The sequence below is a fragment of the Eupeodes corollae genome, chromosome 1 (assembly GCF_945859685.1).
Source record: "Eupeodes corollae chromosome 1, idEupCoro1.1, whole genome shotgun sequence".
NCBI classification, from domain to species: domain Eukaryota; kingdom Metazoa; phylum Arthropoda; class Insecta; order Diptera; family Syrphidae; genus Eupeodes; species Eupeodes corollae.
In genome coordinates, this window is record NC_079147.1 from 49,893,204 (window position 1) to 49,907,904 (window position 14,701).

General features: G+C 32.8%; 1 protein-coding gene across 1 annotated transcript in view; it reads right to left on the reverse strand.

Annotated features, from left to right (window-relative positions):
- Positions 1 to 1,869: 1,869 nt before the first annotated feature.
- Positions 1,870 to 14,701, reverse strand: part of LOC129938486 (uncharacterized) — a 267,736-nt gene continuing 254,904 nt past the window's right edge. Inside the window, exons 6-7 of the mRNA XM_056046092.1 lie at positions 8,454 to 8,682; positions 1,870 to 3,157 (exon numbers count right to left, since the gene is read on the reverse strand). Of these exons, the coding sequence (XP_055902067.1) occupies positions 3,054 to 3,157; positions 8,454 to 8,682 (333 nt within the window). The 3' untranslated portion in view covers positions 1,870 to 3,053. The remainder of the gene's footprint in view (positions 3,158 to 8,453; positions 8,683 to 14,701) is intronic.

The following is a 14,701-nucleotide window of genomic DNA, read 5'->3' on the forward strand; positions in this document are numbered from 1 at the left end:
AAAGGTCGTGCAAAATGAAGACATGGAATGTAGAAGATCGAGTAGACTTAAGACAAAAGAATTATTGAAATCTTCAAAACTTTAAAAACAATCCATTCATATTGGAATAACTATCTTTTAGATAACGCATTTATCAGTTTGTTATCAATATATTAATGAATTCTTTAACTGTTTGAATTGTAAGTGAAATGTAAGATTATAAATAAATATAATATTAGTTATTGTATTATAACCTTATTTAGTAGTGGAAGATGTTATATATTAAACATGAACTTGAAATGTGCTACATAATTAACTTTTGGAAATATATTCATGTTTAGTGTTAAGCACCATCCGTTCCTTACTACCAACCGATGCAAAGTAAATTTCAGGTTTGTACCAATTACTAATTTGCACCTTTTTTAGTTTTATGCATAAGATTATCAGCTAGGTTCTACATTTCACTTTCACTCGAAATGAAATCGAAATCGATCGAAAATATAATTCGGTGTTCTACAATTCGATTTTATCGCTTTCAATTTCGAATTTATCGAAATCGAAGTGAAATTGTTGTGTTCCACAATTCGATTTAATCGGTTTCCAAGCGATTTCAAATCGATCTTGTTCATTTGATGTGAAATAGTGGAACAAAAAAGACGCGATTAAAAATTTAGGTAAAAAATGATTTTTTTAATGAAACTTACAAAGTTTATTGCACTTTTAACATATTTAAAACAGGGAAAAACACAAAAATAATGCGCAGGAGGCAATATTTATAAATTTTATGGAGCAGCACAAGGATCTCGCTAGGGGATTTATGAAAGGGGACCAAGTTGTCGAGGAAGCTTTGTGGAACAATTTAAAATCCCAGCTCAACAGCAATGGTCCACCGCAGAAGGACGCGAGTGGTTGAAAAAAAAAGTAAATAATAATAAACAACTACCAACATCAAAAAAATCATGGTTTACACTTTTTTATTGAGGGTTTGGACGGACTGGAAGAGTTCAATAAGGAAGAAGCTATCCCATAACTAGGCCGAAGATGTATCAACTGGAGGAGGCCCCTTTAACAAATTTGTGGTACCGCCTACGGAAGATAATATTGCTAAAATTTGCGGTATTTACACCGTCGTTGAGGGAATTCCTAACACGATGGATTTCGTTGTAGAGGATGAAGTCGAATACGGTAACAATAATTCCATGCCCAACAACTCCCAACAAGTTGGTCAAGAACATGAAGCAGTGCAAGAAGTTACTGAACCTGCATTACCAGCAGCACCATCAGGTAGGAAGAGAAAGAGACAAACCGGTGGCGGAAACAGCGTAAAAGATCTTATTGCAAAACAAACCAAAGCAATAGAACAAATTGGTGAAAAAATGGGGGCATATTGACAGCGTCCAGCAAACTCGCTCATGCTGCAAAAGATATTGAGCATACTACGAATAAGCTGTAGAAATCCGTCTACTCTCTTCAAAATTGTTTGAAAGCAAGAAACAAGGAGGCGAAGAGACACAACGTTGAAATGGAAAAATTAAGACTGGAGAAAATTTTTTTAAAATAGAAAGAAATAGACCCTAAAATTCGAAGGTACCAAATGGTTCGAAATGTAGAACACTGAAAATGAATTCACTCGATTTGCAATTTCGATTTTACTTTCATTTCACTCGAATTCTGGAACCTAGCTTTATATCTCTCCTTTTATTTCTAACCATGGACCTGTATGCATCTTACATAATAAATATTAATATTATAGAGAAATCTAAGTGGTTTATTAGAACAAGATTAAGTCATAATACTTACTTGTGTTTTGAGTTCAAGTTTTTTAGTAATTTCATTTAAAAAATAAAAAATGCTTTTTACCATTTTATATTTTGTTTAATTTTTATTCATTTAATTCAGTTTTTCTTTTTTTAAGTTTTATATACCTAATTCCTTTTTATCATTTTGTGATATTAACATAAGGCAATCTTTTTTTACATAACTTCATTGATTTTCGAAACGAAACTCAATAAAATAAGTTTTGAAATAAAAAAAAAACTCAAAACTATACGCAGTGTATTTAAAAACTTTAAAATATCATTACGTTCATATATTTCACGCAAACAATGCAACTTAAAAGAAAATCATGCTATTCTGAAATAATTATTTTTTTTTCAATACAAGAAAGTTGCAACAAACTAATTTACATAATTTTATTTAATTAAATCTTGCTAGTGCTGTAAAGTCAAATAATATAAATATATATATACGGAGATAAATACTTATCTATTATATTTTGTGTTCAAAATTAATTAAACTCACATTTGAAATATATATGTATGTTTGTTTGTCGTTCGTTTTTATATTGATTTTTCTTTTTCATTTTGTCTAAACAGCACAAATTAATATTAAAATCTCGTACACTTTAATTGAATTTAATTTAATTTTTGTTTTTCGCTAAAAGCACATTTTTAATATACCAAGTCAAGTATCCCTACGTTTCTTTATCTATGTTTTTGTTTATTTTAATATACACATTTCTTGTTCTTAATTTTAATTGATCTACATTTATTTATGTTTATATAATTATGATAGTGGTATAAATGTGATTTATATATTTTTTAATTTTTTCTACATAATATATTCAATCACCGTAGTTTCCCAATCTTAAAGTTTTACCTTATTTATGATTTAAAATTAATGAAATGATTATGTTGATCTTTTGTTTTTGTTTCTTGTATATATTTGTATGCTCTTATTTCAGTTTTCATTTTTCTGTCAGGTATAAATAACTAATTTTGGAAATAATTGATTTTTTGTTTTCTTTTTGGTTTTTGATAAAATTTGCTATATAAAAATATTTTAATTTGAAGATATATACAGCAAAAGCAAGTAAAATTTTAACCTACCATTATACATTTATTATTTTTTGCTATATACATTTTTGTTTCTGGGAAAATAAAAATATCAATTTAATAAAATTTAATAATTGTTTTAAAAATAAGAAACAAATATTTTTTTTATTTGAGTCATAATGACCCTTTTTTAAATAATATTTTATATATTTTTCTGTACACAATTATTTTTAAAATTTTTTATCTCAGCCCAATCATGAGGGTTAATTGACCAAATCTATACAGGATCAGTATGATTGCCACCAGGGATAAACTACAGTACGTTTTTGATGCAGAGCTCAAAACTAAAAAGAGAAAAAGAAAATACCGTTATGAAGGTTAAAGTTCAAGATTAAATTTTTAATGAGATCTTAAATATGAACTTTACTAAAATTTCATGAAATATTTTAACAACAAATTGTTTATGCCTGGAATTTGAGTTATTGAGTACCGTTTTTGTCTTTGAGCTATTTTCATAATAATTTTCAGTTAACATAAACCATCATACAAAATCTTTATTTATTTAGCTAAAATAATTTCACTTCCATCGAATTATTCTCCTTAACCAGCAACCCCCCCCCCCCTAACATTCACTTATGCCAACATTTTGTTTCTATTTTCAAAATATTTTGCACAGCACAGATAGGGTTTGGCTTACAGTGCCTCTTTGATTATGTTTCTTTCTATTATATCGATTTAAAACTGCGTGCACAATGTGGGCTATCTTTCCAGAATTCCATGAAGATAAGTAATGTTTATAACAGTCAATTAACGATGTTGTAGCACAAATTCTTTGATGACCTATTGCGTTCGTGAAGTTCCCCTTTGGGCATGGGACCTACACTACTCAGCTCCATCCAATTTTTTTAATGTCGTACTCATTTCTATTCAACGTTTCGTTACCGGTCTATTTCTCTGCTTTCCATTGTTAGCAAGGTTGGCCTTCAATGACCCCATTGCCATTACGGGAGAAAGCATCAAAAATTGTTCTTGAGGATGCCCGAATAAAGGTGAAAATGATGGCAGAGATCACCAAGCTTTCCACTGATATAATTCACCCCATTTTTCATGACCATTTTAACCTTTCAAAGGTCAGTGCGCCTCAGAAAAAGTGAGAATCGCAAGCTGTAGAGAGCTTGTGAAGATGTGTACTGAGAAAAGACGGGGTAAACTCGCAGCGAGTGTGTTGCTTCTTCATGACAACGCTCCTGTTCACACGGCGCGAGTTTCCAAGGCTGCAGTGCGAGATTGTGTTGTCCATCGGTTCCTGACCTGTTTTCGCATTAGGCTGAATATTGGATATACTTTTGGCCCAGAAAATACTCATGTTTTAATATGATTACAGACAATGTCCGTGAATTTCTGTTGCAGTAATATTTACAACAAGTTTTACCTGCCATTTTATCTCTCCTTCTTCTGTAGAAGATTTGCAAGCCAAGTCTATCAGTAAAGACCTACTCTTCTACTACTTTCAAAATGCCGATTTCAGGTTGTACCATGAAGAATAGAAATCGAATCCGTCGTAGAGAATCCCAATTTAGGGGAAACACACATAAAGATAAAAGATTGAGTTTTTTTCTTGCACTTCGAATTCCACGCGTGAAGTTTTTTGTTAACCGTGAGGAGGCCCAGAAAACACTTTTTTAAAGTTGTGAAAAAAAGTAGAAAGCGTTTTTTCGAAGAAATAAAGAGAAGAGAATAAAGAATGGGAAATGGAGGTGCAAGGAAATCATGGTGGAAAATAAATAAGTTGAAAAGGCAAGGGGTATAGAAAAGTAGCTGTACAGACAGTGTGTTATGAGATCTATTATCGAGCTTATATGCGATGTGCTTTGAGATAACAAACACCTTTAAATCTAGTGCAGGCCAGACGTGACCTGACACGTGGTGATGTTGTTCCACCTGGTGTTTGACTTCTTCATAGCGCCCTGCATTAGCAATAGCTTACAAGTAGTGATTGGTATGTCAGCATTTGCCATACGTGGTACAATGTGTTGTACTGTACCGTTCCTGGCGAGTTTATCTGCCTTATAGTTACTTGGAATGTCTTTATGGCCCGGCACACAACAAAGATGAATATTAAACAGTTGTGCCCTCTTCATAAGAGATTATCGACAGTTGTTATGGAGTTTGTAGAGACAGAGTCCAGAGATTTGATAGCAGAATGACTATCTAAGAAAAATACGGATATCAGATGTTGATACCACTATTTTTTAAGCCAGGACAAGACTTGTTTTATCGCCAAAAGTTCCGCCCGGAACACTTAACAATGAGGGAGGGCGAAATACATCTGTGTAAAAGAGGGCTGAGTCGTCTTCTAGGAATGCCCTAACCTGCCAGAAACAGCTGGAAGGTATCAAAATATGAAAGTTCCTGTCGAATTACAGTTGGGGGATGGTGTAGCCTGCGTGGTTTGGAATTTATTCTAAATACCTAAGATTTACGGAGTGACCAAATTTGTTGTTAATCCACTGCGACGAAGCTTTGAGGCGAATAGTAGAACTTGCAGCTATTTGTTTGCTAGATATTATATCAAGAGGTGTTAGGTAGAGTAAGGTGTCCAGTGCCGAAGATGGGGTCGTGCGAAGCGATCCGCTTATAAATAGGCAAGCTGAAGGTTATAGTTTTGTCTAAAGCAGTCCACCATTCTATCACATCGTAAATTAAAATCGGTCTAATTGCCGATGTGTATAGCCAATGCGTAATCGAGGTTGTAAGCCCCATTTATTACCAATAGCTTTTTTGCAGAAAAAGAGAGCTTCACTAGCTTTTTCAATCTTTCTGGTATATTGCTTTCCAATTTAATTCCTTATCTTAAATAAGACCCAGGTACTTAGCCTCATCTGAGAATTTTAATTGTGTTCCTTTAATATAGGGAGGGTAAACAAATGGAATTTTGTATTTCCTCGAAAATAGGACTAAATCTTTTTTGTGTGGGTTAATACCCAGTCCACACCGATCAACCCAATGTATGAGTCTGTCTAAGGTATTTTGTAATAGTTCTTTTAAGGTGTTAAGATGCTTTCCTGAAATCGCAATAGCAACGTCATCCACAGCAATCACTCTGAAACCCTCCGAATCCATACAAGGAGAGGCGATAGAACACAATCTTACGGTTTCCCTCTGTTGAAGAGTTGCCAGTTTAGAGTTAATTATTCTGCTAGTCAGTATTAAATAATTGAACTCCCCAAGCGAACTCTCTACGTTTAGAGATGTTAGTGCAGATGTGATTGCAGATGTGTCCACGTTGTTAAAAGCATCTTCGATGTCAAGGAAAGCAACCATAGTGAACTCTCTATAATGGAGGGAATATTCGATGGTGCGTACTAAGGTGTGTAAAGCTGTTTCCCTCGATTTATCTTAAAAGTAGGCAAGTCGAGACGAAGACAGAAGTTTTGTATCAATACTTGCCCTTAAATGGATATCAATCAATCTTTCCAAGGTCTTTAGAAGGAAGGATGATAGTCTTATAGGTCGTAGATCTTTAGGATTGACTGGCGAGCATTTACCTGCCTTGGATATAAAAACAACTTCAACTTTTCTCTATAGGAATATTGAACAGATAAATACACCTGGTAAAAATTGCCTCAAGTATTGGTGCAATAATGTGCGATGATTTTTGTAATTCGGCTGGAAATATTTGTATGGTCCTGCAGATTTAAATGATTTGTTTAGTAGATAAGTAAAATGTTGATCATTACCATGCTTCTCTCTGACCCTTAATGTCATGAAGGTGTTAGTGTACTTCACGTCCACGTAGATCAGATGTCTTATCTAAGATTGAAGGGTCACTGAGTCATCTGTTTCCATTAGAAAAACTGCGTGCAGTACAACAGTTATGTTGGCGATTAAGGAAGTCTTGTCTTGGGTCAAAGAAAACGTGATATCAACATCTGATATCCGTATTTTCTCTGACAGCCAGGCCGCTATCAAATCTCTGGACTCTGTATCTACAAACTCTATAACAGTCCATAACTGTCGAGCATCTCTAATGGAGATGGCGCAACAGTTTAATATTCACCTTTGCTGGGTGCCGGGCCATAGATACATTACAGGTAACTGTAAGGCAGATGAACTAGCCAGGAACCGGACACTGTCTAATAGGAAAGCACGCCTCGAGACTAGGCGTATTCTCAAATGACTTTTGCAGAAGCTGTATGGACGAGGAAGAGGAAGAAACGGTTCTTCATCTTCTCTGCACACGCCCTGCTCTAGCTCGAAAACGCAAGAATTACCTAGAAGAATTCTTCTTTAACGATCTAAACGATCTAAATCATATCGGTATTATCAGCCTCTCACGTTTCGTAAGGGACTCAAGCTGGTTCCATTGAGCTTAGAAGGAAGCCTCAAGATTCATGTTATATCACAATAGGCCATTAAACTGGCCTAAGTGTGTCCATTTCCATCTTGGACAGCCACTATAACCTAACCTAATCTAACATCAGTTATCAAAAATAGCAACAGCATTGGTGAGATTATAAAGGTTTACCTAACCCCCTGGTTTCAAATTAATTTGACAAATTATTTTTCTTATGCAAAACACGACATTTGAATCCATCTTGTGCAGCCTTGAAAATAGCAATCAATGTATCTCTGATGAACCTCCTGCGAAAAGCAAACCAGATAAGTTCTCAATTGACACTGTCGAATGATTTCTCGAACTCGGTGAACAGCAGGTGCAATGGTGAACTTATTTGAAAACACAATTCCATATTACTGTTAATACTGTGAGATCTCCTTTTTCAAGGCTTCCGAAAAAAATCTTTGTTTCCCAAACTCTTTTAATATGTTTGGTTGCAAAAAGGCGTCGATGCTGCCGAAACTGTTCTTAAGAGTTTTGCGGGAATACCATCAACTCCAGCCGGATTACGGATGAAGTAAGCCTTCCAGAGATTGTTACTTTGGTCGGTTAACTTAACTGAGTAAAATGAAAACTAAGACACAGAAAAGTGTAGCTTCTACCTTTTGAGCTAGATCTGTATACGAACTTAACACGAATTGTGCCTTTTAATAGATCTCATACCTTCTGACAGCTTCTTTCGCTTTTGTAGCTATTTTAAGCCCTTGTTTACATAGTTACGCTTATCACGTCTCACATTACCAAGGACTTCATGCGTAACGAAAACTCAAGCCCATTTGTCAGTTCTGCTTGATTTTTTCTTAAATGTATGCTCAAAGTTTCCTTAGGTAGCCAAGTAGCCAAGTACTACTTCTTCCTCGCGCTCGACCGACTATAGTTTGCCAGATAAAGATTTAAAGTTTAGCTCATCAATTATTGTTTCCATAGTAGCGGACAAAGCTTGTTTTCAACTCTTTCTGCACCTGCTTTGAAAAATGTGTGTTACATTTATTAAATCTCGTTTTCAGTAGGGCTCGTCGTTACTTAAAAGTTTCCGCACATGAAATTTATGAAATTGAACTATTGAATTGTTGCAGACATTTTCCACAAGACCGCACACTCCAAAAATACTTGAGAAATATTTTAACGTATTATTTATAATAAATAAATAAAAGAATGCCTATTTTGGTATTTTGTGCTCAAAGTTAAGATTTTCGGATCTTCAGCCCTTAAAATTTGTTTCTACCTTTTTGTTAACTTACCTAATAACATTGCCTCCCTATTATCTATGACGCCCGGTCGCCGCTGCAGAACACTCTCCTTCCCGCCCTTCCACAAGACCGGTGATATACTCGCTAAGCACTTAACACGCATCGCTCCATCGTGAAAATGTCTTCCATCAACAGTCAACTGTAGTCCTAAGGTCGATGTTATCAAACCATGCCTATGCACGGTGTCATTATACCGCACCAAGGAACTCGAGTGAATCAGCTGAAATTTAAAGAAAATAGAAAATAATTTAATAAAAAAAAAGTTTAAACGTAAACATCGTAAAATCAAAGAAGCACAAAAGTCCAAAGTTCCTGGAAAAAAGTTTTATTACAATTTTTTCAATTTTTTCTTCAATTCAGTTTGTTAAGTAGGTTCACTCAAGTGTAACAAAATATAAGTCCATGTCCTGTCCATAGATTTTAAAAGTTCACTCTGCAGTTCTCAAGTTTAAACGCATTACATAGTTACTTTGGGCCGCCATATAACCCCTGGTGCTTGGTGGACGCTTGCAGCAAAAAGAAAGTTTGCATTTATATATTATTCGAGTCAATAGGGTGACCTTTTGTGAAAATCTTCTGGCTTACTTTTTCTTCTTGTCTATTTTATTTTTCGATGCAACTTTAGGATGGAAAAACAGGAAGGTCTTCAACCGATCTATCTATACCTATATTGTTTATTTGGAAAACTATTATATAAAGTATCTTTTTTTGTCGTAATCAAAGTGCAGAATTTATCATGTTTTCCGAGTCAGCAGACTAATTTTTTATTATTATCTTCTACGCAAAGTTGTCTTCGATACACAACTCTTTGTTCGATCTTTTTTTTGGTCTTGAGTTTTTTTTGGCCTTTTGATGTGGTTTGGTCTTTGAAAAAATTTAAATAAATTATTTCATCTACTTTACAACTACGGAAGGTATAAGAAAAAGTCGACGTTAAGTGGAAAAGTGATAAAAAAAATGTTTGTAGTAAATTCTATAGTTCTTTTTTTTAATATACTTAAATCGTTCTTTTTTGAATTTAGCAAGGAAATGTTTGTCAAAGCCAAAGGGCAACTTTAGTTTAAGTGGAACTTGTTGGTTCATTGAATGCAATATTCAAGTGCAGGTACATTAATTAAGTTACACATTGGTTTGGAGTTTGAAAATAAGCTAATTACATTTGTTGTGGTTTAATTCAACAACAATTACTTTGTGAGAAATGTCTAAAGGAGTAATTCAAGAGCATTTACGTTTTTTTTCTGTTTCTTTAATGAGAGCTTTAGCGATTTAGTTTAAGTCACGTACCAATTCAATTTTTTATATGTTAGCATCTTAAAGCGTACTAAAAAGCTATTTTGGTGAGCTGTAATTGTTGAAGTTTTTGTAAGTCTTTTGGAACGGGATCTTTAATTAAGTGGTTTGTATTTTTATATTTAAATAAAAGAATATGATGCAACGAACATCTTTCTTCTCCAGTTATAATAAATATAATATTAATATGCATAAATTCTACTAAAGACTCAAGTTGCAGTCATAGTCCCATTTGAAGATAATTGAGTCAACAAACAACATTTCTACTGAAAATATTAGAACGAGGTGCTTTTTGTATTTATTGCAAATTTTACCAAATGTTAAAAAACAAAAGTCTTTATTTAATCGTCATAATATTCAAATAAAAAAGAAAACCGTTTCTATCGATTTTTGGAAGGGCACTTTCTAATAATTTTTATTTAAAAAAATAATAATAATTTAGGTTGACGTTAAATGGAAACAAAAAAAATTATGTCGATATTATTATTTTTCCTGCGATATTTGAAGCAAACAAAATATTAACTTTTTTTAATGAAGGTACGAAAAAGAGACTGACACTTTATCGATGTTTTTCAAAATGGTCCAAAATATTAATAACAACATTTTGTGTAAGATAAGAAAGGTTGAAATCAATATATTTTCTAAGGTCTAAGGACTTGTGTTTAAAAGATTTTGTATCAGTTTTTAGTTGTTATTTTAGGTACTCGTTTTTTTCTAACGTCAAGAAAGGTCAACATCATATCAGTTCGAAAACTAGGACCGGCTCCAATTAGTTCCAATGTTATGATGATAAAAGAAAACACTAAGTTTTATTTTTAGTTTATTTTGGCAAAACAAAATTTATTTGAATTTCATATACCTTTGTCCATTCTTCTGATACTCAGGACTAGAAAAGCAAATCTATACAAATGGTGGATTTTGCCTTCCAATTGCCTTGAAACAAAAGAAAAACAATTTTTGTATGGCCTTAAATCATAAACTTTCTATCATTTCAAGTTCTTGACTTTCGGGGTCAAAAATTTCCCATAGAAAGTTATTCTTATCGATCTGATTTGTCGAATTAAACACTTTGACTTTTCTCAAAGTTTCAAAGTCCCTGGAGTAGAAATAAAAGATTTGTAAAGAGATGTATGTGCGTGCATCAAAAAACAGTAGATATATCGTCTATAAATAAATTTTGTCATACAAAAAAGTGAACATAAATATCTCACCAACCTTTTACAAAAAATAAAAACCTAAAAAAAACAATACTGAAAGTTGGTAAAAATTTACTTTTGACTGAAATATCCTTTCAAAATTTCAAAATCTATAAGAAATAGTACAGAAAATTTGTTAAAATTGATGTTCGGTTTCCGATTTCTCGTGAATAATAAAGACATCAACTTCGAATTAATTAATTCGTATTTTTTAAATAAAAAATACAAACTTTTAAGAAATGCTTCTAAAATTGGTAAACATTTTTTTGACTAAAATCTCGTTAACAAAAATAAATTTTGAAATGAAACTATTTCATCGTATGCAAAATATTGTTGGTAATTTTAATTTTTTTAGAATAATTCAACTGAAAGTTATCAGTGTGGGTCGCATTAGCTTTCTTTTTAATTTCCCATAGGAAGTTATTGTAATGGGTCCGATTTGTCAAATTGAAAATTTTGACATTCCTCGACGTTTCAAGGTCCCTAGAGTTGAAATAAAAGATTTTTAGAAAGATGTCTGTGCGTGTGTCCGTACGTCCGTACGTTCGCGACGTTTTTTCGTCATCCATAGCTCAAGAACCAGAAGAGATATCGATTTCAAATAAATTTTGTTATACAGATAATAAGGCAGAAAGATTCAGGAAGGGCTCTCAAGAAAATTGGGTAGGTGTTTTTTTTATCATAGTAGTTTGAAAAAAAGGTGAAAATTTTGGTAAACCCTAAATATCTTACGAACCAAAAACGTTATATAATATATTGTAATGTGATATGAATGAACAATATTTTTTGAAAAACATCCATTTAACAGTTTTTTATAAATCAAAAAAACTGAAAAAAAAAATTTGTCACCTCCAAAATTTTACGTCTAAAATATGATTTCATCTCCAAAACAATTTTGTGCAACGAAAAATAATGTTTTTGACATCCGATCAAATTTTGAGAAAAATCGAATTGACAGTTTTTTTTATAAAAAACAGAAATCTAAAAAAAAAACATTACTCAAAGTTGGTAATAACTGAATATCGATTCAAATATCTTTTCAAAAACGTTAAATTTCAAACTTATTTTATCTTGTAAAAAATATTGTTTTTAACATTCTGAAAAATTTTGAGAAAAATCGAATTAACAGTTTTTTTTTACAAAAAATAAAAACCTAACAAAAATTAATAAAAGTTGGTAAAAATTGATTTTCGACTCAAATATCTTTTCAAAAATTTGAAGTACTGGCTTCAAACATATTTTATTTTTGATGTTCAGTAATTTTTATATAAAAATCCAACATTCAGTTTTTTCATAAAAAATATAATCTACATAAAATAGTACGCAAATTTTGTAAAAATTGATACAAGAACATATAGACAAACTTTTTAGCAAATACAGACGGGATGGGAAGTTATATGTGTGGGTCGCATCTAAGCCTCTTTCTTCTTTTTGTATTGAATATATTGGCTAACAAAGTTTTTGAAATATATATTGAACTCATTTAAAAAGAAAAACATTATTTTTGAGAAATTATAAGGCTAGATATGAATTCAGGATAATTTAATCCTTCAAAACAAAATAATTTTGCCTACCATTGAAATCTGAGAGAATAACTTAAAGGTTCTAAAACTGCTGGTCTGGCAAATGTCCGCTTTGATTTATAGACCGAGGATGTTTTCTGCTTCTCTGTATAAGTCTTGTTGTCATTTGATGCAGATCCAAGTTATCAGAGTCCATTGTACTCCTACGTTTAACTTTAAGACAGTACAATATTGATTAGGATCACAAATAAAATAAATAGAATTTAAAGCTTATAGTGCAAATCTATCTGGCTCCAATTTGAAAGTCAAACTCTTCTTATATAGCAAGGCATGAAATTTGAATAAATCCTAGATTTCTCTCCTCTCTCCAGTAAGCCAGATCAATATTCCCTTCACTGCTCAGTTATTATTTTTAATGCGAAAGTCAGATTCTTAAAGTTAAAAAGTTGATTTAAATATTCTTGTATATATTTCGCTGCCAAAAGTGACTTCGAACTTCCTATGGTCTTTTTTTGTTGGAAGATGACATTTATCGTGCCAGCAAAGGGCTTTCTAATATAATAACAGAGCAATCATTAACTTTTTCAAAATGAATGGAACTCTTATTTAAGTTGGTATTGCTCAATATTCGACAATTTTGTTTTTTGGCTAAAAAAAAATCATGTTAGAAATGAGACTCATCTTTTAAAATGATTTTCGGATAAAGCTATTGGGGCAGTTTTCAAGGTCTGCACAAGTAAATTTATATGGTGGTTTATCTTGAAGTCATAGGTAATTTAAGCTTTGGTAGGAGTTTAAGCGTAAGTCTCTTAAAAATGTGTGTAGGAAAGTCACACCAACTTTAGCTTTGTATGGCCGAGGGCCCATCATAAAGTATTAACGATAGAAAAATTACTCCAAGAATATCTTAATAACTTTTATTTTAATTGTAGGCTTGGCTACCGACTTCCTTCAACACGACATAAGTAGTTTTTCCTCAACCAAAATCTAGCGCGTGTAGGTACTCGGTAATGCGAGGAATTCCACACGATTTTTCCAGAAAGTCTTGGCTGGGATGGGTTCGAAAGTGAAGAGCTGAACTCACTCATTGAGCTACTGGGTGATCGCATTACCTCTTTAAAGAGATCGCTTGCGACGAAAGATACCTGCCTTCTCGGTCGCACACCCTAATCTTATGGTTGGAGGAAGTGCGGGACCGAGACACATCGATCACCACGCAAAAGATCCGAGAGGATTGCCTGAGGGCCAGTAGCCGGAAGGGTCAAGCTCGATATGAGGATGGCCACTTTTAGAATTGCGCCCAAAGCCTTTTGACGAAAGAAAAATTGTGTAAAGGAATTTTTTTTGAAAAGACCTACATGAAGTAATTTTGTTTCGTACGATAGTTTTTCTTTAAGTTTCTATTGAGATAAAGATTTTGTTTTGTTCTGCCGTGGAGAAAAGTTGAGGAAGGACTACGATAGCTGTTGGAGGAAGTCAAAAAGAAGCTAAGTATGGTGTTTTTTGTTGTTTTTAAGAATATTGTTCGTCGTTTTGACGACCTTCGAGTCGAAGTATTAATTTCCTGATATAACGGGACGCGTTTACCGCTTTTTTAATTTTTTTTCTTATCGAAATAATTTTTCTTCGAGGGATTTTACAATCGGTTTTATCATTATATCCATCGTTTTCTTTTGCAAAACATTTATTGAGAATAATTAATCTTCCGTAAATCTCAATAATTCAATTTGTATCTTTCTCTTTTATAAAAGATCCTGGTTTTTAATCCCGGCTGGATTCGAAAATCCAATATTGTTTAAAAATAATCGTAATTATATTCAGTCAGTCGGGTCGGTGGAAAAATTTGCAACAAAATCATAATAGCATGCCATTTGCCGTCTGCTAGCTTGATAACTGAAATAAATTACTATAAAAAAAAAAAAAAAAACATTTTAAAAAAGCCAAAGCCAATTTAAAAACAGAGATAAAAAAAAAACCTAATGAGTAGCAAATTTAAAACGTCAGAATACTTCATTCATAATTCTGGATCTAATCGTAACGCAACTTTGCAATAGTTATACAGCTTGGAGACATCCACCTCATTTAGCATACTAAGAACTTGTTCCTTTGATAAAAAGTCACTTCCAAAAATATTTCTTCTTGTTTCCCTTAGAGTTGAAAACGTTGTATGACGTTCACTCTTTCTGCTGAATTGCAAATAGTACACTCCATTGGTAAATCGGGTATGTGC